This window comes from Acinonyx jubatus, chromosome A3 (assembly GCF_027475565.1).
Source record: "Acinonyx jubatus isolate Ajub_Pintada_27869175 chromosome A3, VMU_Ajub_asm_v1.0, whole genome shotgun sequence".
Lineage (NCBI taxonomy): Eukaryota > Metazoa > Chordata > Mammalia > Carnivora > Felidae > Acinonyx > Acinonyx jubatus.
The window spans coordinates 64,656,226-64,682,822 of NC_069388.1; the positions used below are offsets into that span (position 1 = coordinate 64,656,226).

Genomic DNA, 26,597 nt, shown 5'->3' on the forward strand with positions numbered 1-26,597 from the left:
GTGGACATCCACTTTGTGGGAAAGTATCTAACACAGCATGTCAAAGCTGTGCAATAAACAGCAGTTTCCCCACTGCCAGTGGGGAAATCTTTGATCTTGGACCCAGAAGAACTCCCTTGGAGACAATGTCTTTTATCAAGTTACTTAATCTCTCTAAATCTCTGCTTCTTCATCTATTAAGTGGGGATAATAGTTCCTATCCCTCAAATGAGATAGCACATATATGGGGGTGAGGGGGCAGAAGCAGTTTCTGACCCTCAAGCCATGTAAGGATGGTATTATGTATCCTTCTAGGATCTGCTGAAGTCCTGCCTCCCTGAGTAGTTTTCTGTGACTTGCTCATCCTAGCTGGTTCCTTATCTTAACCGCTTATGCTGTTTACTGCCTGTGGTTCACGGAGGTGTTTCAAGCTGTTGGCTCCTAACGAGACTGCATGTGGACTGCATGCTCCATGCAAACAAGGAATGAGCACCTTACCCACTCTGCAGTTTCACGAGGTCCAGCGTGGAGTTCAGTAAATGCTTCTGGGTCTGCAGGAGGACAGAGTTAACCAGGGCCATGTTTATGTTGTGCGTTCTGGATACCAAATACTCTGCAGGACCACCCTGTGGTTGCAGGAGGGCCACCAAGAAAGACAGGAGTGGGCACTTCATAGAAAGAACAATTGGGAGTAAGAAATAAATTTGAGTCTTTTCGGATGATTTGGAAAACTTATTTAACTATCTTTTGATGAGAAAGCAGAGAATTCTAACATGCCATGTCAAGAATTGTCATTAAAAACAAACAAAAAAATGCTGGTCTATATTGCAGGTAATTCTAGCACCTATCTAGGGAGAGAAAACAAAATGCCAAGTATTTTAGTACATGAAGCCTCCTTGCCCTAAGAAGGTTCAGCAACATAACGTGAACTGGTCAAGATCAGCTTGACCCCCAGTTATGCCTCCAGCCCTGGGACAGTGTGGATTTGGTGATGAAGAACAGCTGTTATGGCCAAACTCTGTGACTGACACTCAGATTAGCCTGATGTCATGATGGTTTTCGTTTGTGGAAAAGCTTTCTAACGCTTCCAGCCCTTGTACACTCACCTTTGATCCTGACAAATAAATAAGACATGAGACCTCTCCCGTTTTTCAGATGAGGCTATCAAGGCACCGAGAATGTATTTCTTCATCTGAATCAGATAGTCTTGTGGCCAGTATATTAAAACACCAGTTGGGGCACCTGGGTGGCTCAGTCGGTTAAGCGTCCAACTTCGGCTCAGGGCATGATCTCCCAGTTTGTGAGTTCAAGCCCCGCGTTGGGCTCTGTGCTGACAGCTCAGAGTCTGGAGCCTGCTTTGAATTGTGTCTCTGTCTCTCTCTGCGCACCCCCCACCTCCCGCCCATCTCTGTCTCTCAAAAATAAATAAACATTTACAAAAATTAATAATAAAACAAATACAAACAAAAACACCAGCCCTCCTAACTTCCAGCCCCTTTTTCCATTTGCTAAGAGGTTCAACCTGTGGCAAATTGAAGTAGGCTGTGGATGCGTCTATTAGGGAGGTCTTACCTTCACACTTATCATTAATTATGCTTCTTCTTCAGTGTTGCTAATTAAATGAGAGCAGCGTTACACATTTTTGTTCTTCTAAGAGTCAGCATTAAACAGATATCCCTGGGCTGTGTCAAGGTTAACTAGATAATCTAATTAAAGTTATACTAGCCCCAGAGTGCAACTGTAAAAACAAGGTAGCTAACATGTAGCTCATGACTTTTAAAAGAGGCTGCCTGAGATTCTCCGTCTTTCTTTTTCTAAATGTTAAGATGTTGCGGTTTCTTTATTTCTTGCTAGAGCCACTATCTCTTGCCATTAAGCAGTGGACAGAGTATTGGCCTAGGAAGAGATGGGTTCTAGCTCTAGTTCTGCCACTGATTAGCTTGATTGTCCTAGGTAAGTAACTTAGCCTGGTCGGGCCTCAGTTTCCAGATCTGTGAAATGGGGGCAAGAGTTATGCCTGTCTTGCCCATCTCACATGCAGGTTGTAAAGACAGAATTAGACACAGAGCGTCAGTGTGTCTTAGGACTTCTAAGTGTCTGCTCAACTGACTTCATGCTTTCCAAGGGCTTAAGCAGGCATTTACTTTGTGACCTTGGGCAAGTTATACATCATGTCAGAGCCTTTGTTTCCACATGTATAAACTGTGCCCACAGTACCTACCATATTGTCATTAGAATTATAATAAGGTCATATATGTAAGGTCCTTGGTGCAGTTTTGAGGCACAAAAGGGGGTGTGAATAAACATTTTCATGGTTGAGGGAACATGGTAGGACCCAAGTCGTGAATGCCATTGCCAGAGCATCGACTCCAGCCTATCTTTTTTTTTTTTTTCCTTACCTCTGGCTCTTCCTCTCTGCCTTGTCTATTGCATTCTAAGAAAGGGGCAGTAGCAAAGGGAAGCTTTGTGCATGCAGATGTTGGCATTAATGTCACAGCCAGTGCTGGCAATCTGTTCTGCCCAGGATTGCTTCTCTAGAAGCCTTAATACTGATCATGTGCTGATGATGCTTTTGTTGGGGAGCCACGGGTTGGTGCTAGAGAGTGGAATCCAGCATCTTGAAGACACTAGCACTCCCTTGCCTGCTCTCATGACAGACAGGTGTGATGTGTCCAGTTTTAGTGTCCTGTCCCCTCCCAATCTCCTTCCCTATGTTGAAATGTTGGCAAGCCTTGAACAACTGCTTTTGCTCCACAGTCAGAGGTCAGGACTAAAATATAAGTGGAAGGGACTCATACACAGTCTGCTGTTAAAACTCTTATACAGGAGCAAGCTGGTCCTGAGGTTCTGAGAGGGTGCAGATGGTAGGGTATGGAGTGAGGATTCAGAGAATGGATGCAGGGGGAGCGGAGGAAACAGGAGTTTGGTAAAGGAAACAGAATAGGGAGAGGGGACAGGAAATAACTAACCCATTTCACACTTTTTCTGAAGCTTCTCCCTGCCTATCAACAGCTGTTGGACATTCTTCCCGTAGTCTGAGTATGTGATGCTTAATCCATCCAGGGAGCTGGATTCTCTGTTTTTTAAAAATGAAGCATCTTATGAAGCCAAACAGTGCCTCCGCCCCAAATCTGGAGGGGTTGGAGAGACACGTCAACATTCTGTGAATCCCCAGATACCAATCTTCTGTCCAGATAATAGTCTGCAAAACCAAACAGAAGGAGAAGCCATGGCTGGCTCTGCAAGTCTCAGATGGGAGAACAGAGGGAGCAAGGTGGAGCTGGTCGGATGAGGCCTTGAGATCTATTAACTACATTGGGCAGTTTATTTAAAAATGAAAGAATTTTGGGGGGCCCCTGGGTGGCTCAGTCGATCTAGCATCTGACTTCGACTCAGGGCATGATCCCTCAGTTGGTGAGTTCGAGCCCCGCCGGGGGCTCGCTGCTGTCAGTGTGGAGCCCGCTTTGGATTCTCTGTATCCATCCCTCTGCCCCTGCCCTGCTGGCGCACTCTCACAAAAACAAACATTAAAAAACAAACAAACAAAAAAAAAACAAAACAAAAAAACACTTTAAAAAATATATAAATAGAAGAAGTTTTTTAAAAACTTGTTTACTAAACGAGCAGTACAGGTTATTTATAGAAACGTAAGAAAATACAGATAAGTACTAAAAAATAATAATCCCTCCACTAACTTCACTGATGGATAAAAGCCTGACACAAAGCCACTTCTGCACTTAACCTGCCCAAGGACTGCAGGTGAATTACTTCACCTCTCTGGATGTGTTTCCTCATCTATAAATTAAACACAACAGCAGTACTATTTTTAAGGACAATTGTGAGAATTCAAGAAGCTAATGTAGGAGTGCTTAAAACCGCTCCTGGAATATAGTAAGCACAATATATGTTATAACTGTAAGAATAATAGTTATTTTGGGGGGCGCCTGGGTGGCTCAGTCGGTTAAGCGTCCAATTTCAGCTCAGGTCATGATCACACAGTTTGGAGTTTGAGCCCCACATTAGGCTCTGGGCTGACAGCTTAGAGCCTGGAGCCTGCTTTGGATTCTGTGTCTCCCTGTCTCTCTGCCCCTCCCCTGCTTACATTCTGTCTCTCTCTTTCTCTCTCTCAAAAATAAATAAACATTAAAAGTTTTTTTTTTACAAAAAGAATAATAGTTATTTTTGTTATATTTCTAGATTTTTTCCTATGTAATGTATAAGAAGTATTACGTATAATACCTACCTTTCTATGAAAATAGGTTGAACTGTACTCTTGTGTAATATTTTTACTCTCAGGATCTTTTTTTTTCAGATTTGTTATTAATATAAGCTAACGTTGATTGCTTATAGTTGTGATAAGCCTGTTGTAAAGGTTTCACATACATTATCATATCCAATCCTCACAGTAACTTGGTGGGATAAGTTCTATTAGTCCCATTTTGCAGATGAGAAAAAGGACTCTGAGCGGTTTAAATAATTTAAGTGTACAGAGCTGGCACATGGAGAAATTAGAATTTCAACCCAGGCAGGCTGGCTTTTGAACTTGCCCACATTAGGACCGAACATAGGCTTTGTAAGATACAGGATTTCTTTAGGATTTCCTGAAAGAGGCAGGTTTGACTGTGTGTCATCTTTCCTTCTGTCCTGCAAAGAAGAGGAAAGTGAGGGTGAGACAGGCTGCTAACCTATGCTGGCAGGATGAGAGAGGAGGAGTGTTTGTGCATAATCCTTTTTAACCCTTGCCAGGCATGCACTTTGGGACACCAGCCTGACAGATGTCTGGCCGACTGTTTCTTCTTGGGCTCTCATGGCATTTTCAATGTTTACTGAGGAAATCACTCTTTGATACAAAATGGGATCTAAGGTCCAGTCCCGGGCTTAATTTTTTCAAAGTGCGTTTTATCCAGAAAGAGGGCCTTGAAGTGGTTTTTCATCTTGTTCTCCAGATCCTTTGACACAGCCCTCTGGGCCAGTGGCCACGGCTTCCTCACTCTGCCCCCACCATTCCCGGGCACTCACCTCAGTCCCCAGATAATGTGGGACCAGTCCCAGTCATTGCCAGTTGATTAATTGGCAAGTCTTTGCTCCAAGCCCCTGCATGTGAAGCCCCCAGTCTGGACACTGTAGGTGCACAAGAGGAGGGAGGCGGTTAGAGGCACACACACATACACAAACACACACACATGAAAATAGAGCTGATAATGTACAGCTGAGGCTGTGTGTGCTTGGACGACAGGTATGGACCCACATCCGTTCAGGGGAAGAGTCTGGCTGCCCCATGGTTTGTGGCCCTGGGGATGTCTTGACCAGAGGCGTGATAGGATGACTGTGACATATCAGGATCTAACCCCTTCTCTCTCAATTTAGGAGCAGCTCGGAGAGGAGGAAGGAGAAGTCCCGGGATGCTGCCCGGTGCCGACGGAGCAAGGAGACGGAGGTCTTCTACGAGCTGGCCCACGAGCTGCCCCTGCCTCACAGCGTGAGCTCCCACCTGGACAAAGCCTCCATCATGCGGCTGGCCATCAGCTTCCTGCGCACACACAAGCTCCTGTCCTCAGGTGAGGCTGGCAGTCTCCCCAGGCTGGTACGGCTGCTGTCCTTACCAGCGTGTGCTTACACGCAGCAGGCTATGTCGTGCCGAGGTCAGGAGGCTCCTGGGAAGGTCTTCCTCTGCAGGACCCCCGCCCACACAGACACCATCACTGGTGCTTCCTTTCTTGGTGTTGAACACCTCCTGTCCAGCAGTGACCTTTACAGTGAATACCGCCATGGGGTGAAGAGCAGGGACAGGACCGAGGAAGCACATGGGCACCCGGAAGCTGAGGAGGAGAGAAAGGTCTGGGGCATCAGGAGTGGCTTTCACCAGCTTCCAAGGTGCCCGGCCATCCGGCCATCAGACCCACACTCCACTCCAGGCGCGTCTTTAGGAAGCATTTCTGTGCTTATCTTCCAGCTACCTTCTCCAGAAGGGCAGCTGGTGTGCCCGTGCAGTCTTTTCTCTCCTAGCAGCCCGTACACCATACCGATTGTGTGGTGTCTCCACTCTTGGTTTGCTCGCCTGTAAAATGCCTACCACACAGGGTGTCTGTGGGAATGAGAGGAGGTGAAGTGTGTGTGAGGCCCCTGAGCCAGCCACACTCATTCCCAGCATGGAGTCCTGGGTGGATAACAGCCTCCCCAGAGCTCACTCACCCTCCCTGCTATCACTGTGAGTCTCCAGTTCACAATCTTTTTTTTTTTTTCCCCTCCGAATTCACAATCTTCAGAGAAACCTTTTCCTGTTAGCCCTGGCCAGAAAGAAGCGGCCTGGGGAATTAGTTTTCCAGTTTCAGATCCTATGTGACAGTCCCATCCGGTCTGTCAGTTTCGTGAGGAAACTGGGCAGCAGGTAGCACCTTTCCCCACGCGGCGGCTGAGGCGCCACGGGTGGGCAACGTCCCAGCCGGTGAGCGGCAGGGAGGCGGGCAGGGGAAGGTTCTTTTGTGGCTGGCTTTCAGTTTTCCTGAGTGAGCCTGGTGCCTGGGAGCTGGTTGACTCTGCCATCCTGTTATGAAGTGGCTATTCTGGGAAGGAAACCCAGAGCAGAGGGAATCCAGCACGAGGCAGGGAGGCCAGACCAGCATGTGCTATTCTGGGCCTGAAGCACAGGAAGGATATGGGGAAAGAAAGACCTTCAGAAAATAGGATGACAGCTCAGTGGGTCCAAGGGTCGGAGGGCTAACCCTGTCCTGCAAATCTAAAGAGTCTCCGAAAAGAGTAGACAGGAGGGGGGAGAACCAAGGGCAAAGACATGCTCTATAAATACTTACAAAGAAACAATGCCAAGGAATGGCAGTTTTGTCACAGATGCTAGTGAGAGAGGGGACAGTGGCCAGGAGACACCATCAGAGGGCACGTGTGTACCTCTTTCTTTTAAAGAGGCTTCTCTTTCTGGACAGGTGAGGGCAGTGTCTGGTACCATTGGAATCATCTTTACACACACAAAGAGTCTGCACTGGAGGATTTAATGACCAGACAGACGCTTCCTCCACACCCAGAAGCATCTCCTCAATTTCCCTGTTATGATGCTTGAAATCCTACTCTTAGACATTAATTTCTTTGGGTAAATTATTGCTTCCTTCCACCGCAAGCCCCGTCCCACCACCACCAGAGACCCCGAAAGGAATACTGTATTCATCCTGGGACAGCTCTCTGATTGAATTTGGACTTGTAGAACATCATAGAACTTGTAGAATGATGAGAAGAAGTGAGGTACAAAAACGGTTGCTCAGAGCCACACGCTTAGCACTTGGTGAATCTGCACCTGCTATGCGAGTCCTTTGGAGTCTGTCTTTGTGAGAAGGGCAGACATGGGAGGGCAGGAGCATTGTGCAAACCTGGTCAGGCAAAGATGTTGATGAGGGCTAGGTGTGGGGGACAGGTTCTTTCTTGGTGGGAGAACCAAGGTTGAGCAGAAGCACCTGGGGGCCAGCCCTGAGCAGGGGGTGCAGCGATGGCCCTCACACATTCAGTGAGTTGTTTCTGTTCTTTCTTCTGATAGACAGCTTTGATTTCCATGCTCCCCCACATACAATCATTCTTCTCAGTGGTTCAGAGGTTGGCTTGGTGAAAGCCGTGAACCAGAGGCTGGGTCCCCTGAGCACATCTGCCTGCCTGTGTACTGGCATGAGCCTCCGTGTGCCAGCCACCCCCTGGGAGACGGGACCACGGTGAGACCGCACACATCCCGCTCAGGAGCTGTTGCAAGTTGTGGACACAAACTGCCTGCCCTCTGGCTGGTCTTGGCCCCAGACGGACCAGAGCCCTCAGCACGTCAGCTCTGGTCCTCTCCGTCCTGAGGAAAGAAATGACGGAAAACGATAAGAAGTGTCTACATTTGGCCGTCGGGTCCTGCTGTCCTTGACAGAGCAGTTCTCATAAAACACGCATTACCCACGATGGGGAGGAGGCAGTGGATGGCTTTTCAACATCCCCTTTCTCTGCCTTCTCTTCCAGGCTCCAGCTGCACATTCTTTAGACCAGTTGTTGAAATCATCTTCAGGAATTGCATGTGAGACAGGATTTTTTTTTTAAATCACATTTTGCTTTTTCAAAACAGGCCATACAGTAAAAAGGAGAATGGGACTTGTGGGCACACAGACCCACCCTGGAGCCTTCTTTACAAGTTTGTGAGAATCTCTTCACTGCCTTTGAACTTTTCTTTCTCATCTGTACGAGTGGGATGACAGGAGTTCTTTTGCAGTGCTATCTGAGGATTGATCTAAGTGGATAGAAAAGCCCTATCCTCTCTGCTGCCACATAGGAGGTTCTTCACGAGTTACAGCTTAGAAATAAAAGTCATTACGAAGAAGCAAATGGATTTAGACTAAGTATAGGCTTCTGGAGAAATCGCATAGATGGAGACCCGGCAGAAAGTCTTACTGTCCTCTTATACCCACCTTCCAGCAACGCCTATCAAAATGCTGGACAGCCAGGGTTTTCCAAGTCAAAACAAACCACAGATTCATTATTGAAGCCTTTTTAACAAAGGTGAGCACTTGTGTTGGCTCACTTTAAAATAGGAAATAGCCAGTTGCCTAGCTCAGAGTTCAAAAGGCTAAAAAAGACCAGGTTTTGCTTTAGAAAAGTTTCTGCTTTACTTAGTAACATGCTTCCCTTTGATTTTCACAGTAGGCTGTTCTGTGTGGGAATGTTGGAGAGGAAAACCTCAGCGCTGAGAAATTCAGCCTGGGAGTCGGGACGGCCGAATGAGATCCATATCACAGGAAACAAACTGAAACAATAGCTTTATGATATTAGCTTCCACGCTGGGCCGAGAACAGAACACACTCTGACGGGAACATCAGTGGAAGTACCGCTTGATTGTCTGAAATCCTCTTTCAAGATGAGCCCCGCAAACCGTGACCAAATGAGGGTTGCTCCTGCATTTGGGGGGCATCAAACAGCAGCAAATATGCAAAATTGGCTTTCCACTGTAAAATTGAGTTTTGGCTTCCCACACTCATACAAGGTGAAATCAAATTGATTTTACACGATTGCTAGAGGTCATTATGTAGCAAGGTTTCAAAAGAGAAATGTTAGGTTTATTATCAATTCATTGGCATGAATGAATTGATTGATTCATGTCTTGCCCCACTCACCTTCTACTTCGAGCCTTTTGTCTGTCCTGTTTGGAGAGGAGCTGAGAAGCTGATTCATGCCGAGATGTAAATGGCTAAAAGCAGCTAATACACAATCTCTTCTAGAGATACTGACCTTGTTCAGATCACTCCCTTAACTTAAACCAAAAAAGTCTGGTAAAAAGGTATTTGGTGACCCCGGCCCTGTGCGTCTTATGAAGGGTACTACAAAGACGTAAGATAGGATAATAAGCTATGTAAAGAACAAAGGAATGAATCTCATGTGGTGGATGTTTAAGGCCCATTGGGAGGCCAGCAAGATCAGGTAAAACACAGTGTCTTCTGCCCAAGATGTAAGGATAGCCCAGGCCCACTACCTGGTGATGGCAGTGGTGGGTCTATGGGCCTGGGAAAGTTGGAGGGGAGGAATTGGATTGAAAAAGAAAGCCCCTGTAATAATAACTAAATGGTGACTGCCGAGCACATGTGAACTGGGAAGATCACATCAGCATGGTTTTAAGAATGGTCAGAGCAGTCCTGGAACTTTTCAGGGTAGGAAATAAAGAGGGAAGATGACCCTGGTGGAATAAAAATGCATCCTGACTGACAGTACCTTGTAACAGTCTGGTCTCAGAGACCTGGTCAGGAATGTCTGCCCTGCCACCCTGCCCGCTCACCCCAGATGCCCAGCTCCTGCTGCCCATGGGGTCCCGCCCCACATGGGTGGTGCTGCCTGAAGGAAATGAGCAGTGCTCCGGAAAAAGTGCTCCGAAACCTCAGCCCGCGCATATCCTGGCTGTGGGGAGTCGTCATCAAAGCCTGTTTACTGGGGCTATTTTTAGCATTAAAGAATCTTGTTGTGCTCCCCACGCTGAGCATGCGTCGCCTCAGCAGATTGCCTCTGATTCTGATGACCCTCCTCTCTCTTCTGGGGGTCAGACCCTGAAGGGTCCTGGGAAGCGAGTAACTGAGACCGAACCCAAGGCAACTTAAAGACCCCTTTGGGGGCTTCTTGAGCATCTACTGGTGCGCTCCTCTTTATTTAGCACCGAAGATTTCTTCTGGATCGTCGTGAAACCTTATGGTGGTTTATCTTTGTCCTCCCCACTCATCTGTAGATTCCCTCAGCAAAAAGATTGCTTTTAAGGGCACCTGGGTGGCTCAGTCAGTTAAGTGTCTGACTCTTGATTTCATCTCAGAATGATTTCATGCTTTGTGGGATCGAGCCCCTTGTTGGGCTCTGGGCTGCCAGCACAGAACCTGCTTGGGATTCTCTCTGTCCTCTTTCTCTGCCCCTCCCCCACTCACTCATGTGCATGCGTGCACACGGTCTCTCTCAATAAATTAAAAAAAAAAAAAAAAAAGATTGCTCTTACACCTTTCGGTATCCCTGATTCTCCCTAGGACAGGATTGAGTACATAGTGACACTTCTTTACAGATGTCCTGACTGATTTCCTGCCTGGTGCCTAGCACAGGGCAGACACATAGTAGGGATGTGATAGCAGAGAGTGATAGACGCGTACCCCTGGCCCGTAGGGTGAAGGTCCGCCTCCAGCCCTGCAGTTTTCAGCCTCAGCTCCAAGCTGACAGTGAGCTGGCCAGGTTCCTTCAGAATCCCCTAGGAGGAAAAGCAGGTGCTGGAGCAAATAGTACCACAAAGGCATGAGGCCAGCTTGTCCCAGGGGTCCCTCGGGGCCGGCCTGCTGGCTTCCTGGCCCTGCAGCCATTGTGACTTCAGTCCCAAGATGTTCTATTTCCATTCGTGGTCCCTGAGTGCCCCTTTGCCTTCCTCCCAGAGGCCGGCTGGCCAGCTGCTATAGCCAATTCACCACCTCCTGGAAGCAAGTGTACTAGGCATGGATAGAAACCAGTTTGGCTAGGTTGGAACTGTTAAAAACAGGAAATTTTAAGCAGAACTATTTCCTCTGGGCCTAGCTAACCCAAATAGAGCTGTCTTGGGATTACACCAGATTTTGATGTCAGTGTTGCCACTGAGATCAAAGAAATTGAGGAGAAAAAAATTGTCTCAATAGGCCAGGAATCACAGAGCTGGCCTTTGCTGTCTGGAGAGGGTAGTCACCTATCTGGTGTGATTTAATGGTGCTGGAAACCTCTCCTCACCCATCCCCAAAATAGGTCACCACCTGCCAAAACAGTTTGATTTTTCCCAGCACTAAGGGTCACTCATAGGACCTTGAGTTAAGGCAGTGATTCTCAGCCTGTAGCCGTAGGTCCAGCATGTCCACATTACCTGGGAACTTGTGACAAAAGCATATTCTCAGCCCCACTTGAGCCCTACTGAATCAGGAACGCTGGGGAAGGGACCATCCAAGGCCGGCTTCATGAGTGTGTGCCCTGTGTGGTCCCCCAAGGCACATTGAGAGGGGCCCTGGACATGGCTTAAGTTTTCATCGAGAGGTCTCACATTTTTGCTTTGAGTTATGTAGTAGTCTGGGCCCCCGAATCCTTGGCTTTAGCAAGCCCTGCAGGGGACTCTGGTGCACGCTCAGCTTTGAAAGTACTGAGTTCTATCACCATCTCTCCTAAAGCCCCAGGTTAAATATGGCTGTTGACTGGAACCACAACATTAGCAGTAACGGCATCCACACCTAGAACTTTGGCTCATTATCATCAGTTCAGCTGACTAGTTGGTGGGCAGAAACCCAATGCAGGGATCGAGTGTGGGTATGTGTGTGGCACCAGGCTGTCCCCAGATGGTCTCCCCTCCCAGAGGCTAGCTAGGGTGTGAAGGGGAAAGAATTTCTCTCGTTGTTTTCACCATTTTCGCAAAACAGAAGGGAAGCCACCAGGCTACTACTGTCTGCAGCCCAGCCCTTAGCTTTAAAGGCTGCTAGCCTGTCCCTGGACTGCCTGCTCTCTTGGTGCCTCGGGCACGTGTGCTGGTCCCATGTCCCGAAGGTGGCTGGTCCCCAGGGGTGCCACCGAAGCCCCATGGTAGAAACATCTCCTAATTTGGATTTGTTCTTGAGGAATGACAGCATATAGCCCAGAGCTTAAATTTAGGGGCTCCAGGGAAAAGAAAACTAAATAAATCCAGTGCCCTCATGGAGAGGGCCTTGGACCTCATGTCACAGTATCCATGCGTTCCTTGCCAAGTGGGCCATAAATCTAACTGCATTTCACATTCCCCAGAACAGCCTCATGTTGGAAGACTCCTTTTAGTTAAGTGAGTATTCACTTTTTATAAGGGACAAATTACTCTCTAGCCCCCTTGTTCTGTTAAGTTAAAGGAGGTCTACGTGGCCTAACGTTTGTACTGGATGAATACAAATTTTTGTAAGTAAATGTATGTTTGGAGTTCAATGATGAGGTAGGAGAAGCAGGGCCGAAAGAAAGTCCTTGGTCCGAGGACAACAGCCAAGGGCCCGGAGCCTGAGAGCTTTGTTTGGGACAAGAGCTGAGCCTACATCTCATCTGCTGTTCCGCAGGTGGCGGGGGTGCACTTGAAAAGCTGGCGCTACTCAGAGTGGTGGTTGTGGGGTGGGCTCTTCCCCGGGTTGCCCCTAGTGACTACTTCTGCAACCTGATTCGTGGCCTCCTCGTGTGATCTCTGCACCTCTGGTCTTCACAGTCTGCCTGCAAACCATTCAGAGTACCATTGCCAGGTGATTCCCCCTAGAGCAGTGCTGTGCGATGCCACCACTCCAGGATGCTGGGCTCCCCTCAGCAGTGTCTCCTCGGTCCCCGGGTGGGAGCTTGCTCCAGGCCGTACCACCTCCATGTTTGCCCAGTGTCTGCCCACCTCGACCGGGCCCAGAAAGTTCTTTCACCTAACAGAGTGAATCCCTGTTTTTTATGAGCTGCCTCAAATGCCCTTTTTTTGGAACAGTTGTCTCTGACCACCACAAAGTGACCCCCTCTTCCCCTGAACCCTTGAGCACTTACTGTCTATATTCGTCTTTGGTCACCCAGTTCTGTTGCTCCTGCATTCTTACTTAGATTTGTACCATCGTGTGCTACACGTCCCCTATCTAGGCTTTGAGCAATTTGGGGGAAGCGGCACTATCCTAGAGGGAGCAGAAGAGGGGGGAAATCACGATGATAGGTGGTATTTTAGGCATTTTAGACACTCATTTAATCCTTGCTACTCAAAAGATGGAAATTATTCTTTCCATTTGGCTGATGAGGAGACTGATATTCAGAGAAGGTGTTAGCCAAAGTCATAGCCTAATGGGAGGAATGGAACCTGCATTTATTTGACTCCAAAGCCTATGAATTGTTTGGAGTGTAGCTGTTGAATTCAGCTGCCTGAGCCCACTAACCACAGTCCTTATAAGTCCTTATAACCTAGGGCAAATGACTGACTACGTCTCTCTAAGCCTCGTGTGTAAGGTGAGACAAAGAATAGTACCTACGTCACAGGCGTTGTAAAGGTAAGACAGTATATTCAGTGCAGTACCTAATACATATAGTCATTGCTCAGCGTGCGTTAGTGGTGAAGGTTATGGTTTCTAGTACCACTGTGACTGCCATCATATCTATGATGCCTGCTGCCACAGTTACCCCTGGTCCTTCAAGTATGCTGCCACTACAGCCACACTCCTACAGAGCCCCATCAGGGTGTCCTCTGTGTAGTGCTTATCAAATACCCACTTTTTAGGCATGTGGTGACACTTAGATGGTTGACAGTGTGAGTTCCAGAAAAGTCCACCTAATGCTTTTGAGCCATCCCTGGCTGGTGTTCGTTTGTGCCAGTCACATCTGTTTTAGGACCACATTCGTGTAAGCCACCCAACCCCCCCCCCCACCCTCTCTTTCCAGTTTGCTCTGAAAATGAGTCTGAAGCTGAGGCTAACCAACAGATGGACAACTTGTACCTGAAAGCGTTGGAGGGTTTCATTGCCGTGGTGACCCAAGATGGCGACATGATCTTTCTATCGGAAAACATCAGCAAGTTCATGGGACTCACACAGGTGACACCCTCCTCTGGCTCTTTCAAAAAGGAAAGACGTTTGCTTTTGGAGGTAGAAATGAGTGGAAGGTTCTGGTCACATCCATCCTGACTTCTCCCTACCTGTGCCCTCCCCCACTCTCTCTGATCTCAGGCTACAAGCCTCAGGAGCACACTCCCAGGCCCTGGTGTTGAGTTTGACATTGCTGATGGACAGTTCTACTGACTAGATTAACAGACCAACCCTGTGAATCAATTCTCTGTCATCAGTGGCAGTCTTTTATGTATTATGTCCACGTGTCTGTGGGAAGCCAGACTGGAATATGGGAAGACCCAATTCAGCCTACTCTCTGTCTCCCGACCTGGAAGGTGGCTCAAATGTCTCTTGGAGACCTCTTCTTCAGCATTAGGAGTAATGAAGCCCAACCTTGTTTTTGAAACAGGTGGAGCTAACAGGACACAGTATCTTTGACTTCACTCATCCCTGTGACCACGAGGAGATTCGTGAGAACCTGAGTCTCAAAAATGGTAAAGTATTCTTCACTCTGTGTTTCATTCCTTCTTACATCACTTGGGAGGGGATCTGTATTCCCTCTGTCTATGAATGTAGGGCTGATAGATCATGGTCATTATCCAGAAAAAAACTGGCATCCCTAAAATATCCAGCATGAGATGGAGGGCACGGGTGGGACATGGTACTCAGAAGTCTGTCTGGCCGGCCCTTCATGGCACCTGATGCCATGCTAGTAAGGCAATCCTTTAGGTTAGGACATTGTCTCCAGCAGGTTTCACCACCTGTGAGGCCAGTGCCTCTGCCAAATGGGGCCACCCAAACCAGTACACTCGTCTGTGCGCAGATGTTCGTGGAACCTATTGCTTTTACCTGTTGTGTAACAAACCACACAGTGCATTGTGGCTTAAACGATCATTTTATTACCTGTCATATTCTGTGGGTTCTGTGACTGGTTCTTTTGCTCCACATGACATCAGCTGGGCTACTGTTGTCTGGGGGCTGGACTAAGTGGAATGACCAGGATGGCTCCCCCACACGTCTGGGACCTGTGACCAATAGCTGAGGCTGGGACTCTGCTGGGCTGCTGGCAGTGCTGGACCTCTCTCTCACTCTGTGGAGTCTCAGAGCCCCTCCCTCTCCAGACTTCTGACACAGCAGCTCAGGGCTCCCAAAGTACAAAAGCGGAAGTTGCCAGAGTTTCCGAAGGCTTAGCCCTGAAACTGGCACTGCATCACCCTGCCCCATTCTGTTATTAGAGGGAGTTATAAGCCAGCCCCTGCTCAGGGTGGGAGGTGAGTACACAAGGCCACAGATATCAGGAGGCATGGCTCATGGGGGCCAACTTTGAAGACTAGATAAGGAATGAATCTGGTCCCCGGGTGATAAGACGCACAGTAGGTAGTTTTTGATGGAGAAGAGATTGAAAAGCTCTCATATATTGTATCCTACCTATGGGGGGTATCCAGCAGATACCAGTGGATGGAAGGGCCCACATAAGCTGAAATCACTTTGCAAGGACAGTCAGAGCTGGGGACCTCCAGGCACAGGCACAAATGAAGATATTTTTAAGAAGACTGAAGCTTTGAGCAGAAGCAGGGCTCAGTGACTTTCCAGGTCCCTTCTGAATCAGAGATTCCATCACTGTCCTGGGCAGATTGTGCCCATGGCTGTCCATCCCCTGTAACATCTCTTACCTGTCACGGCCATGGGGTGTGTGCTTGGCCAGCCTGAATGACAGAGGCAGTGGCACCAAGCCTGCAGGGTTGGGCTTCTGTTCCTGCACACACTGCAGAAACAGGTGCTTCCCAGGCCCACCTCCACCCTTGCTACAGTCGGAGCCCGCAAAGTGTGGAATTATAACCCCCTCCCCCGCTAAAGTTCTCACCCAGCCCCTGCGCTCTCCCACCTGAGGGCCTCGGGCCACCTGGCTCCTAGAGTGCACAGGCTGGAGAGCACTCCACAAGCCATTCAGTGCCTTATCTGTGCTGCTGAAAGATCTTGTCTGCTTCTCTGAGGAAGGGGCTACCAGACTTTCTGAATCTCTTTCTAAGGCAGGTGTTGGGAGCCTGGGAAAATGGAAAAGTCTCTTGTTCTGGACTCCAGAAACTCTTCAGCCCTTAGGTTCTCAGTCGGAGCTCAGCCACTGCCCTAGTCTCAGTCTGACCGTGAGACCTGAGCCAGGCCACTCCATTGCTCTGTTCCTCAGAGCCTCTGCTTTCAGACTGATGGCATTGGACCAGGCAAAGTCTAGGCGGGACCTTCTGCTGGCAAGTACCATGATTCATAGCATGATTCTACTCTATTTATCTGAGTAGAACTTTAGGTCGTTTGGTCCATGTGTCAAGGACTTGGGATCAAACTGTATGAATCAGCAAATCCTCATTGAAGGTGCCGGCCTGCATGGACTCACAATCTGGAAGCAAAGGGTTAGAGTGAACACCGAGAAGGAGATAAGGCCATGAGGCAGATTGTGGAAGGCTTTGAAGGCCAGGTAGAGGGCCTCGAACTTTATCCTGTAATCAGAGGGGAGCTTTTGAAAGTTTTTGAGCAGGGGTGGGGTAATCTGATTGGAGCTATGTTTAGAAAGATTAATTAAATGGCAGAATGGGGAGAATCTAGAGGTTAGCAAAGTTAGGAGGCCACAATAGTAACCTATGCCACAGCCACAAATGAGTCCTTCTAGTCCACTTATCAACAGCACCTGAACTGATCCTAATAGTGGATCCAGGCCCCAGGATAGAAGAATATCTCATGATATGTAGACCCCACTGATGAAAATGAAAATTGTAGGGACCATCATTAAGTTTTGGGAGAGATGATTTTATAATCGTGTTGAAGGAATGTTCTCTCTTAAAAAAAAAAAAAAAAGAGATTGACTTTTGTTCCCTTATTTCATGGGCTAAACAGCTCCTAAGGAAGTTTAAGATAGATTCAGAGATGCCAAAATTCATTTGATACAGCCCTTTGAGGATACATCAGTCCGATATATCATGGCCCTCTAGAGGTTTATGGAGGGCTGTGACTATTTGGGAAAAAAAGGCTCTGGATTGTTCTGTGATGCTGGGCAGGGGAGCAGGAGTGCACCCAGGAAGGTCCAAGAGGTGGTGGTGGTGGAGGCAGAATTTAGGCACTGACAAGGGGGACTCAGCTGGCACTCACCACATTCATCACTGTTCTGTGGAAAATGGGAAAAGTTCTGAGTGGGCAGGCATCTGAAGACTATCAGAAAGGAGGCTGTGGTGTTTGTCGTGACGATTTATTTAATTCTGGCTGAGAAAGGGTATGATCCGTGTTGAGTTAATCTTCAAAGTGAACTTGCTCACTAAACCCAGGAGGCTTGGACCAGAGCCCTGACACATGTCACTTTAGGGAGAAAGCTGATGGCTTGGTATCCTGAATGCAGCTACCGCAGGTTGAAAATAGGGCCCTGGAGGGATCAAATTACTGAGGGCCAGGGATGAGGAAAAAACGGGGGTGTCTGAGGGACATTTCTAATCTGAGAGGTTTATCCCTTTGAGGAGACTGGGTCTCACCCAGACCGTCCCTCGGAATTCCTTCTAGGGGACATGGGCCTGACTCAGGAGAGGCATGCCAAGATCATGGCTACTGGTCACCCCTTGCCTCGCAACCCTGAAGTGAGCACTGACTATGTACTAGGTGCAGTGGGAAACAAAACAGTGGAACAGCCTTCAGGAGCTTCTACTCCAGGTGGGGAGACCAGCCGGAGATGAGACAACGTTAGTCCATGGGCCAATATGGTACTGAGCGTTCATGGCAGGCCACAGGTGCTAAGGGAGCAGATCCTTGGGAAGCACGCACAATACATTGCCCAGAAAAACTGCATCAGGGCCCCTCTTCTGAATATAAGCATGAAACTAAAAGTCAACCGGGTCCCTCTGCTCGTCCCCATCCAGGCTCTGGTTTTGGGAAGAAAGGCAAAGACATGTCCACAGAGCGGGACTTCTTCATGAGGATGAAGTGCACCGTCACCAACAGAGGCCGGACCGTCAACCTCAAGTCAGCCACCTGGAAGGTAGGACGACAGCAGGCCTGGGCTGGAGTCCCCCACCCCGACCCCCGTGTGTGCCGCTGGCCCCGCAGCTGATCCCCCCCCCGTGGCTGGTCTCCAGGTCTTGCACTGCACCGGCCAGGTGAAGGTCTACAACAGCTGCCCCCCTCACAGTAGTCTGTGCAGCTTCAAGGAGCCCCTGCTCTCCTGCCTCATCATCATGTGCGAACCCATCCAGCACCCATCCCACATGGACATCCCCCTGGACAGCAAGACCTTCCTGAGCCGCCACAGCATGGACATGAAGTTCACCTACTGTGACGACAGGTGGGGGCCCCGGAGCGCGTGTGCCGTGGCAGGGCTGTGTCTCACCTGCACGGGCGTGTGTGTGTGGCTGTGCCTGTGGGAAAGGTGTGGGTCTGGGGCGGGAACGTTGCATTGCCGGGTACAAGTCTGTGGGCGTGTGTCACTGTTTCATCCCATCAGTGCGGCTGAGGGGCTCTGGGTACCCTATTTGGTGGTTCCCTGTTGATGCGGTATCAGGGGCCGAAGGCAGAGCCATTCTGCTCTGTGGCCCCGTTGTCCTTGTTGAGTGTGTACATAGTCCTCCACATATGTGTCAGGCTCCTGAGCAAATTTCCAGGAGTCTCATTCCCAGAAGACCAGGGTCTAGAGATCTCTCCATCAGCACTCCCAATTCAGAGACCAGCCAGGAGCTTCGGGGTCTGAAACTGCTCCATGGCTGCAAGCCTTCCACCTGTTCTCTTCCATTAATGAGCTCTTTCCTCAGCCTTTGTTCCTTCTGTGTCACCTCCATCCCAGCTACTGTCCAGGCTAATTTCAAAGACTTTTTGATGAAGGAAGCTAAGCTAGACTCTAACCCCCCAAACCAGGCCCCACTGACAGCTCTCCTACGGGAGAGTGACGTGCTTCAGAGTGTTGGCTCTGGCGGGATGGCCCGGGTTCAAGTCCAATAGGAAATGTTCAGTGTGAGCTGTTATTCTCATGCTAACTTGTTCTTTATTATAAGTTGTTGAAAGAGTGCCTAAGACTGCATATGTCCCTTCTTAGAATTGGTCTCCACTCGAGGCACAATTGAAGGACTTTTGTGAAAGGGTCCTTGAGTCATTCCTGGCCCCCTGTTCTGACCACCATGGCACCAGGACCCAGGCAGCAGCTAATTCTCTAAGTAGTAAGAAGTACTCTAACCTCATAGGGAGAAAATGCACATATGAAGACTTTTGTCCTAGAACTCTGACACAGTCGACGTTGATTACCGTGGTTAATAGTGTCATAATTGTGATCAGGATGAAGATTGGAGATAAAGGTTGTCCCAAAGGCAGGCATTGGAGAAATCCATGTTGTGTGTAAGGGGTCATCTGTCAGATGAAGCCTTTGCATTCAAAGGAACATTCTTGGCAGAAGACACAGATCTATAACGTAGACTCTCCAGATGACATGGGAATTCCCACTGCGTGGCCCACATGTCTGGCTCCAGGATGGGGTGGTGCTCTGGATGCCTTAGCCATACAGCCCGGAGCAGCTGCTGTTGTGCCTGGGACTCTGCAAGCTGCATGTAGCCCCTGTGAGTGAAGCCATCCCTCATGTGACCCCACAAGCTCTGGGAAAACCCTGCAGTCCGAGAAAATAACTCAGCATCTCTAGTTAATAGAAGACAGGGATTTTTTAAGCTTAAGACTTTGATCCTTGTTAAAGTGAAGAAAAAAATCCTCTGGAAAGAGTAATCTGAGGTTGTCCTCCTTTCATTACCTTATTTGAATGGGTCTCAGGTCATTTCCTGAAAGCAGCTTTGCTTTGGATAAAAGAAGAGGGGACACACGTAGCAGGAATTGGCCTAACAGTGGTCGAGGAGGGAACGGACACAGAGAAGAGAGAGATCCCTGGTGCCGGCTGCTTAGTCTGGCTCAGGGCTTACAGGCAGAGTCGATACTGGCTTGAAGGAACCTGTGATTTAGGGCTTTGTGACTCAGAGTGTGGAGGGTGATAGTGCTTCTAAGTTCTGCTGGACACATTGCATTTTCAGCAAAATCTTGCCTTTCAATAAACCTAATTACATGGCCCGAACTCTGAGTTCAGTGGGCTGGAGGGATGAATACAGAGGTGCTTTACGTATACAGAATGCTGTGCCTCACGGAAGTTGTGTTTAACCGATTAGCAGATTAGTTAACAAGGGCACAGACATGGCTTAGACGGTTTATAAAGTGACTATTTTAAGTCCTTAATCCTTAAGTGCTATTTCTCTATTGCTTTGATGAGAACTGGAGTTTTTTGGGTTTGGTAGCTTGTTTTGTTTTCGCTCTTTCATTAGAATGGGGAATGGTGTACATGAACACACATGTACACAGACACTCTCTTCCTCTCTCTCTCTCTCTCTCTCTCTCTCTCTCTCTCTCTCTCTGCCTCCTTAATACCCTTCCGAGATCAACGTTTCAAAAACCAACACTTACATATGATAGCTAATGGGGCGGGGGACTGCTTTCCATTTCCCATTTAATCTAGGAATTCACTAGATTTGATGACACCTAACTACATTGAGGGGCTGTGATTTCCCACCCAGGGGACTACTTTACCATAAGGAAAACTGAAAGAATCTGATGAAAATATAAGGCAATTGGAATCCACAAAATCACTTTTTAAAGAGGGCTGAGTACTTTTTCTTCCGTGTATAGAAACCACAGACTGATGATAATCAAAAAAAAAAAAAAAAAAAAGGGTGTTGGAGAAGAAATAAAGGGAGAAGGGAGAGGGGAGAGAAATAAAGCAGAAAGAAGAGAGAAAATCAGGCTGTAATCTCACATTTAACTCTTGGGTTCCCACAGTCCATGGAATCCAGGCAACGGGGTTCTGAGGCAGCCACAGCTGAATAAAGGAAAACAGCTCAGAATGCGCTGGTCCCGTGCCTCATCGTAAAGGGTTAGAGGACTGTTATTAGGTCTCACATGAATCATCTAAAAAGTAAACATTTTACAAAGTAAATTCTGTGACACTTCATGTCAGTTACATTTGCGTATATGTGGTTGACTGCTCCTGACAAGGGGAGCACCATGGTGGCAAGGTTAAGGAAGGATGTCCTGACTATCACTGTGACCGATGATCTGTCTCCATTTAGGACTCCCACAGAGCCGTTCCACTCTGTTTCCTAAAATACTGAGCAACCAGTGAGCCAGCTGTTATTTACTGAGCATGTGCTGTGTATCTAGCCCTGTGCTGGAGACTATTCTAGCAAATAAGTAAAAGAAATGGCTCCTGATCTCCAAGAGTTTAGATATTGAGACACCAGCAGCTTAATGAACTGCAGTAGATGGCACAAAATAGAGCATTCCGTTCACTGAAAAGGGAGATAGAGGTTATTCACAAATAGTTTAACTCTAAAATGGGGTGGTTCTTAAATTCATGTGGAGGTGCCACCTAGTGGTGACAGGGAGTAACTGTGAAGGGAGCCAGGCATCCAGGGAGAGGGCCAACTCTAATTCACATAATCCTACCGTGATTTGTGTGTGAGTGTTCCTGTCTCTGAGAAATAAATTATAAAAGCAGATTGTGGGTAGGCTCCATATCAATAGGGAGAATACGGTATCAGAGTAACAGTGAAAATTTCAGATTAACAAAGAGGATCGTGTAGTCTACAGTTAAAGAATTTGAAGGCAACCCTGTTTTGCCATTGGATTAAGGCAACATGAGGCATAATTGGGTAAGTTAAGATGTCTGTGTTTCAAATTCTGTGGGTCAAATTTATGACGAATTCTCTTTATACACAGAAGAGGGGGGCACCTGGGTAGCTCAGTCAGTTGAGCGTTCGACTTTGGCTCAGGTCATGATCTCATGATTCGTGAGTTCAAGCCCCGCATTGGGAGGGCTGCTGTCAGCACAGAGCCCTCTTTGAATCCTCTGTCCCCCTTTCTCTGCCCTTCCCTTGCTCTTGCATGCACTCTCTCTCTCTCTAAAATAAATAAGCATTAAAAAAAGTCTGGAATAATAAAAATAATAGTAGTGAGAGAAGAATTGGGGATCATAAAGAGAATGTCAGTGAAGAAAACTATAAAGAGCCATGAGTCATGAAATACATACACATCAAAATACTTGGGAGGCAGGAGTATTGAAATCTGAGAATAAAATACATTAATTTTAGGCAAATTAATAGTAAAAGATTATATACTTTCATTGCATCATGAGATACACTTAATAAATTATGGTACTTTTTTTAGAGGGTAGGTGGCATTTGAAAACTCAGAGTGGCCTTTCAAATTAATACATGTAGTTTTTTAGTACCATACCTAGTGTATTCTAAATATTTTTGCAGCCCTACACATTATTAGCCTTTCTGCTCACATCTAATAGAAGAGGGTGTAGTGACTTTCTTTAAATCTTTGAATTAGAAGAAGTTTTAAGTGCTCTCCTTGGCATCTATGTCTCCTCCAAATGACAGTGTCCTGAAATCAGCCAGAGTTGGAACGTACATATAAGAAATGCTTATATATTATCCTGCCTGGTCTGCTTGAGATAGTCCCCTAGAAGAGACAGGTCTACAAATTCTCTTTGCAATATATTTCGAAGTTGAATCAACGTGCTAATTCAAAGATTATTTCTTCTACACGATCTGCTCCTCTCTTGCAACAATTCAAGGCAGATTTCTTCTTACTGCTTGGGGGTCCCAAGGTAACCAAAGGCAGCTGTGGCATTTGGTGGTACTCAGAGCAAGGTCAGTCCAGGACTGAGCTAGGGTGGTCTTCCTGGGTATAAAGTCACCACACCCGTTGCACATCACACCGACAAGATGAAAACTGATTGTCCCTTAACTACAGAGCTGTTTGTATAGATTTCACAAGGCCACATAATATTTGAGGAAAACACAAAGCTTAAGGACTACTGTTTAAAGCAAACAAAATCTGGGTAAAAGCATATTAAAACAGAAGACATTGAAATCTGAGTCTGTGAGCAGTCTGGCTATTATTAAGGAAATGAAGTTCCAAAGCTTCTAAGCCCATTATAGAAACCAAACTGAGGTGAATCAGGTTGTTGCTGGAGACAGGCCACGGCCAGAAAGGGTGGAAGGAAAGAAAACAGACTTCAACAGAAGTATGGTTTATTAGCACATGCATTCTTTGGAAAACAAATACGTGGTTTACAAAGTCCTTAAAACTTTTATCCTCTTGAATAGTTTAAAATACCCTCTAAACAGCTTGTTTACATGATGAATTGACTTAGCAAACCCTTTACCCACCTAGGAAGCAGAGGTAAAAGCCATGGCCAGACCTTGTTTGACTCCAGGCAGTGGTGTCTAGAGTCAGGGAGCTTGCTGCCGTGTCCCGTGTGCACGTGTGCTTAGCGGTGTCACCTGGAGGAGGAGCGAGTCACCTTAGGCCTTTTGCTGGGTTTCCGCTGCCCACTGAGGCAATGGCATGGATACTGTAGGCAAGAGAGGCACAGGTAATCCATGTTGAAAAGAACCTGTGGGCATTTACAGGTAAAGAACAGTTGAAGGACAATGAGTAACTGCCATTTTACATTATGAAGACCTATCTGATTCTGAATCCCAAATCCAGGCGGTCTGACCCACATCTTAACTTGGCATAACACTTCAGAATCTAGTGACCCTTTTTCCTCTGTATTTTCTGTTTTCTTTCTGCCTTCTATCTCTGCCTCCTGTGGCTGCCCATCTGTGTCTCTCTCTCTCTCTCTGTACCTCACCCTTGATCTGTTTCTTCTACTTTATTGTTAAAGAGTGAGCTCTACTCTCCTCATTTCTGAAATCTGGTAAATTAGACCCTTTTACATTTCCCTCTTCTCTAACACAGAATAGCCCTACTGAGTTGACTTTTTAAATTTATGGGTGACCCCAGACTGATTTTTTTTTTCCAGTGAGTCAGGGCCCTTAATTAGAAAAAAAGAAAGAAAAAAATAGTTTTCCCTAACCCTGATGAAGAGAGCAGATGAAAGCTTTATCACAGCCCAGCTCCACAGGCTTCTCTGGGACCCGGGGAAATTAGCAGCGAAGGCCCTTCTGTGCTGTCGTAGCTGACCCTATAAACAAGCTGGGTTCATTAACCTCCCCACTGGCGTCTGCGTGCCTGCAGATGGAGGGGAATGACCATTAGCTTGAAGTTGGGGTTTCCTGGCTTTGTGAAGTTTGACAACTCGAATGTTCTTCAATTGTGTTTGGGGTATGTGTATTTCCCAGTTTTTATAGTAGTCTGTTTAAAGGAATGAAGAAGGAGACATTAAATATTTATTTTAGTTGACAAGATAAATGAAGGCCACTCCTGGGAAGTTAGCTGGCAATTCTGAAATCTAGGTTTGTTTGTCTCCTTCCAAAATATGCCCATTGTGTGCCTTTGAATGCATGGTAAAGTAATTAGATTTTTTAAATGTTTTATTATGAGGCTGATTATCATAAACATTTACTTTGAACATTTTAAAGATTCTAATCTTGAAAGAAAATTTAATTTCTTCAGGGAGTGGTATCCTATCTTTTCCAGGATGGCCTCATTTTTGAGGGTCTCTAGAAAATGCTAGCCCTGTCCAGAAACAGAAGCAATTTATCTGGCAAACCGGCAAGCCTGTTAATGGCCGGTCCACTGTCAGCAGGGCCCACTGGTATAATTCCTATTCCCAGGCTCACGCTCAAAAGCCCCGGATCCAACAAGAAAGTTATTTGGTTGTAGGGAAGGAAGGAAAGGCCAGCACTGTTCCGCTGTCTCCGTGTTCTCCCCCAGGCTTTACCTCGCTAAGGTGCTGTTGGGCACCACCCCCAGGATCAGGCTGCCAAGGAACATGTCTGTTGCCGATGAGTTTAAAGGCCTCTCTGCTCCTGGCCAAGTGAGGGGACAGATCCTCCTGGTGGGAGAGCAGCTGGCTGGCACAAGTGAACTGCTGAAAATCTTTCTGAAGAAGTCTCCATTGGGGCTGAATCAGCTGAGGCCTAAGCTGCTCAGCCCCTTTGGGCTGCTTCTTGTCTAACCAAGCATTTAACCCCAAAGTCTCACCTAGGCAGAGAATTTTTCTCTTCTCTGACCACATCAGCCACAGCTTCCAGAATGAAGAAAGGATGTATTGAATATCACGAAGGGTTCTGCTGAGAAGTGTGTGTGTGTGTGTGTGTGTGTGTGTGTGTGTGTGTGTGTACTCACTGACATGCATTGAGACAAGTTACTCATGTTCTGGGAGAAAAAGTTGAGTTTTATTGCCCAGATCCCTTAGCAGTGCTGGAGGAGACAGGGCTCTTGTTGTACTTTAGGTCCTAAGACAGAATCAATCCACTGGTCAGTCACTCAAGTATTTATCAAGTGTCCATTGGAGGGAAGGCCAAAGGAGAAAGTGGTCCCTAAGTTCAGGGGTTGGCAGCCTAGGATGTGGGTAATTCTCTGTGATGTTATATCCACCTGCTAGGACTCCATGAGAAGGAGACATAGGTGAGGGGTGGGGGAATTAGGGCTCCGTGGCTAGGGCCAGGCCTTGAGCTGGCCTTGCAGTCATCAGGGCCTGGAGAAGAGGGGGAAGGAGAAAGCATCAAGGCTCTGCAGCAAGAATGGGTTTTCTGGGTGTGGGGCACTTTGAGGAGAGCTATCTGCCAGGGCACAGAGTGTAAGACACGCTGCAGGTTAGTTGAAAATCAAATTGCTGGGGAAGTCGGGGACCAGATTCCAGGGGGTCTTTGAAGTTAGGCAGAGTATATTTACTCTTGATCATGGTGATGATAGTGGTTGACAATACAGAAAGCTGTCAGTGCTTAAATAGGGGAGTGACAAGATGGAAATAATATTTCAGGGTGATTTGCTCTGGAAGACACGTGCAAAGGCCCTTTGGAGCGGGGAGAGAATAGGGACAGGAAATCAGGGGGCCCTTGCGTCTACTCTCTGCTTGTGCTTTCTCCCCTGTTATTAATTTCCAAAATGGATCGATGACAGGGCTTTACTCAGAAGTCATGCGTTCTGAAATAGAGCTCGTAATCATAAGAACATAGCCCCACTTCTGACTTGTGGTAGGCCAGGTAAACAAGACAATGAGCCCATTAGGAAAGCTGTGAGATAAGAAAGACAAGAAATAATGCTTAGGTATGATGTGGGAAAGCGGCTAATCTGGTGGTTCTTGGGCAGGTCTTCTTGATTTCAATGGTTCTGGTACAGAGCAAAGAGTCCTAAGAGTGTTACATGACCCTTCACAGTTCTCCACATTTGTCTACTCTCTGCCCACTTTCCATCAAACCCAGACACCTTACAGGGTGAAGACAGGGACGCTTGGGACAGCCGAGCCCTGTCATTTCAGAGCTGCCCCTTTATCAGAGTATAATGAGAAGACACTTTTCCACCACCTTACTTTTATATTTCTTCCCCTCAGCACTTCCCACCTGCCCCCTTCCCTTGAAGTAGGGAGGGGCAGGTTAAAGTGCCATGGAAGGCAAGCCTGATGTCCAAGAGGTACCCAAAGTCACCAGGCAGGGCCTAAGGAAAAGCACTCAGAGAAGCGAATATCAGACACACACGGGGATCTCCTGCCCACTCTCCTCCTCAGTCATGACCTAACACACAGACGAAGGCCGACTCTGT

General features: G+C 47.4%; 1 protein-coding gene across 2 annotated transcripts in view; it reads left to right on the forward strand.

The window, feature by feature from the left end:
* The window catches only part of EPAS1 (endothelial PAS domain protein 1), an 83,808-nt gene that overhangs the window by 42,314 nt on the left and 14,897 nt on the right, over positions 1–26,597 (forward strand). For both annotated transcript variants that reach the window (XM_027072518.2, XM_027072519.2), the window contains exons 2-6: positions 5,347–5,537; positions 13,882–14,033; positions 14,455–14,539; positions 17,939–18,057; positions 18,155–18,360. In XM_027072518.2, the coding sequence (XP_026928319.1) occupies positions 5,347–5,537; positions 13,882–14,033; positions 14,455–14,539; positions 17,939–18,057; positions 18,155–18,360 (753 nt within the window). The remainder of the gene's footprint in view (positions 1–5,346; positions 5,538–13,881; positions 14,034–14,454; positions 14,540–17,938; positions 18,058–18,154; positions 18,361–26,597) is intronic.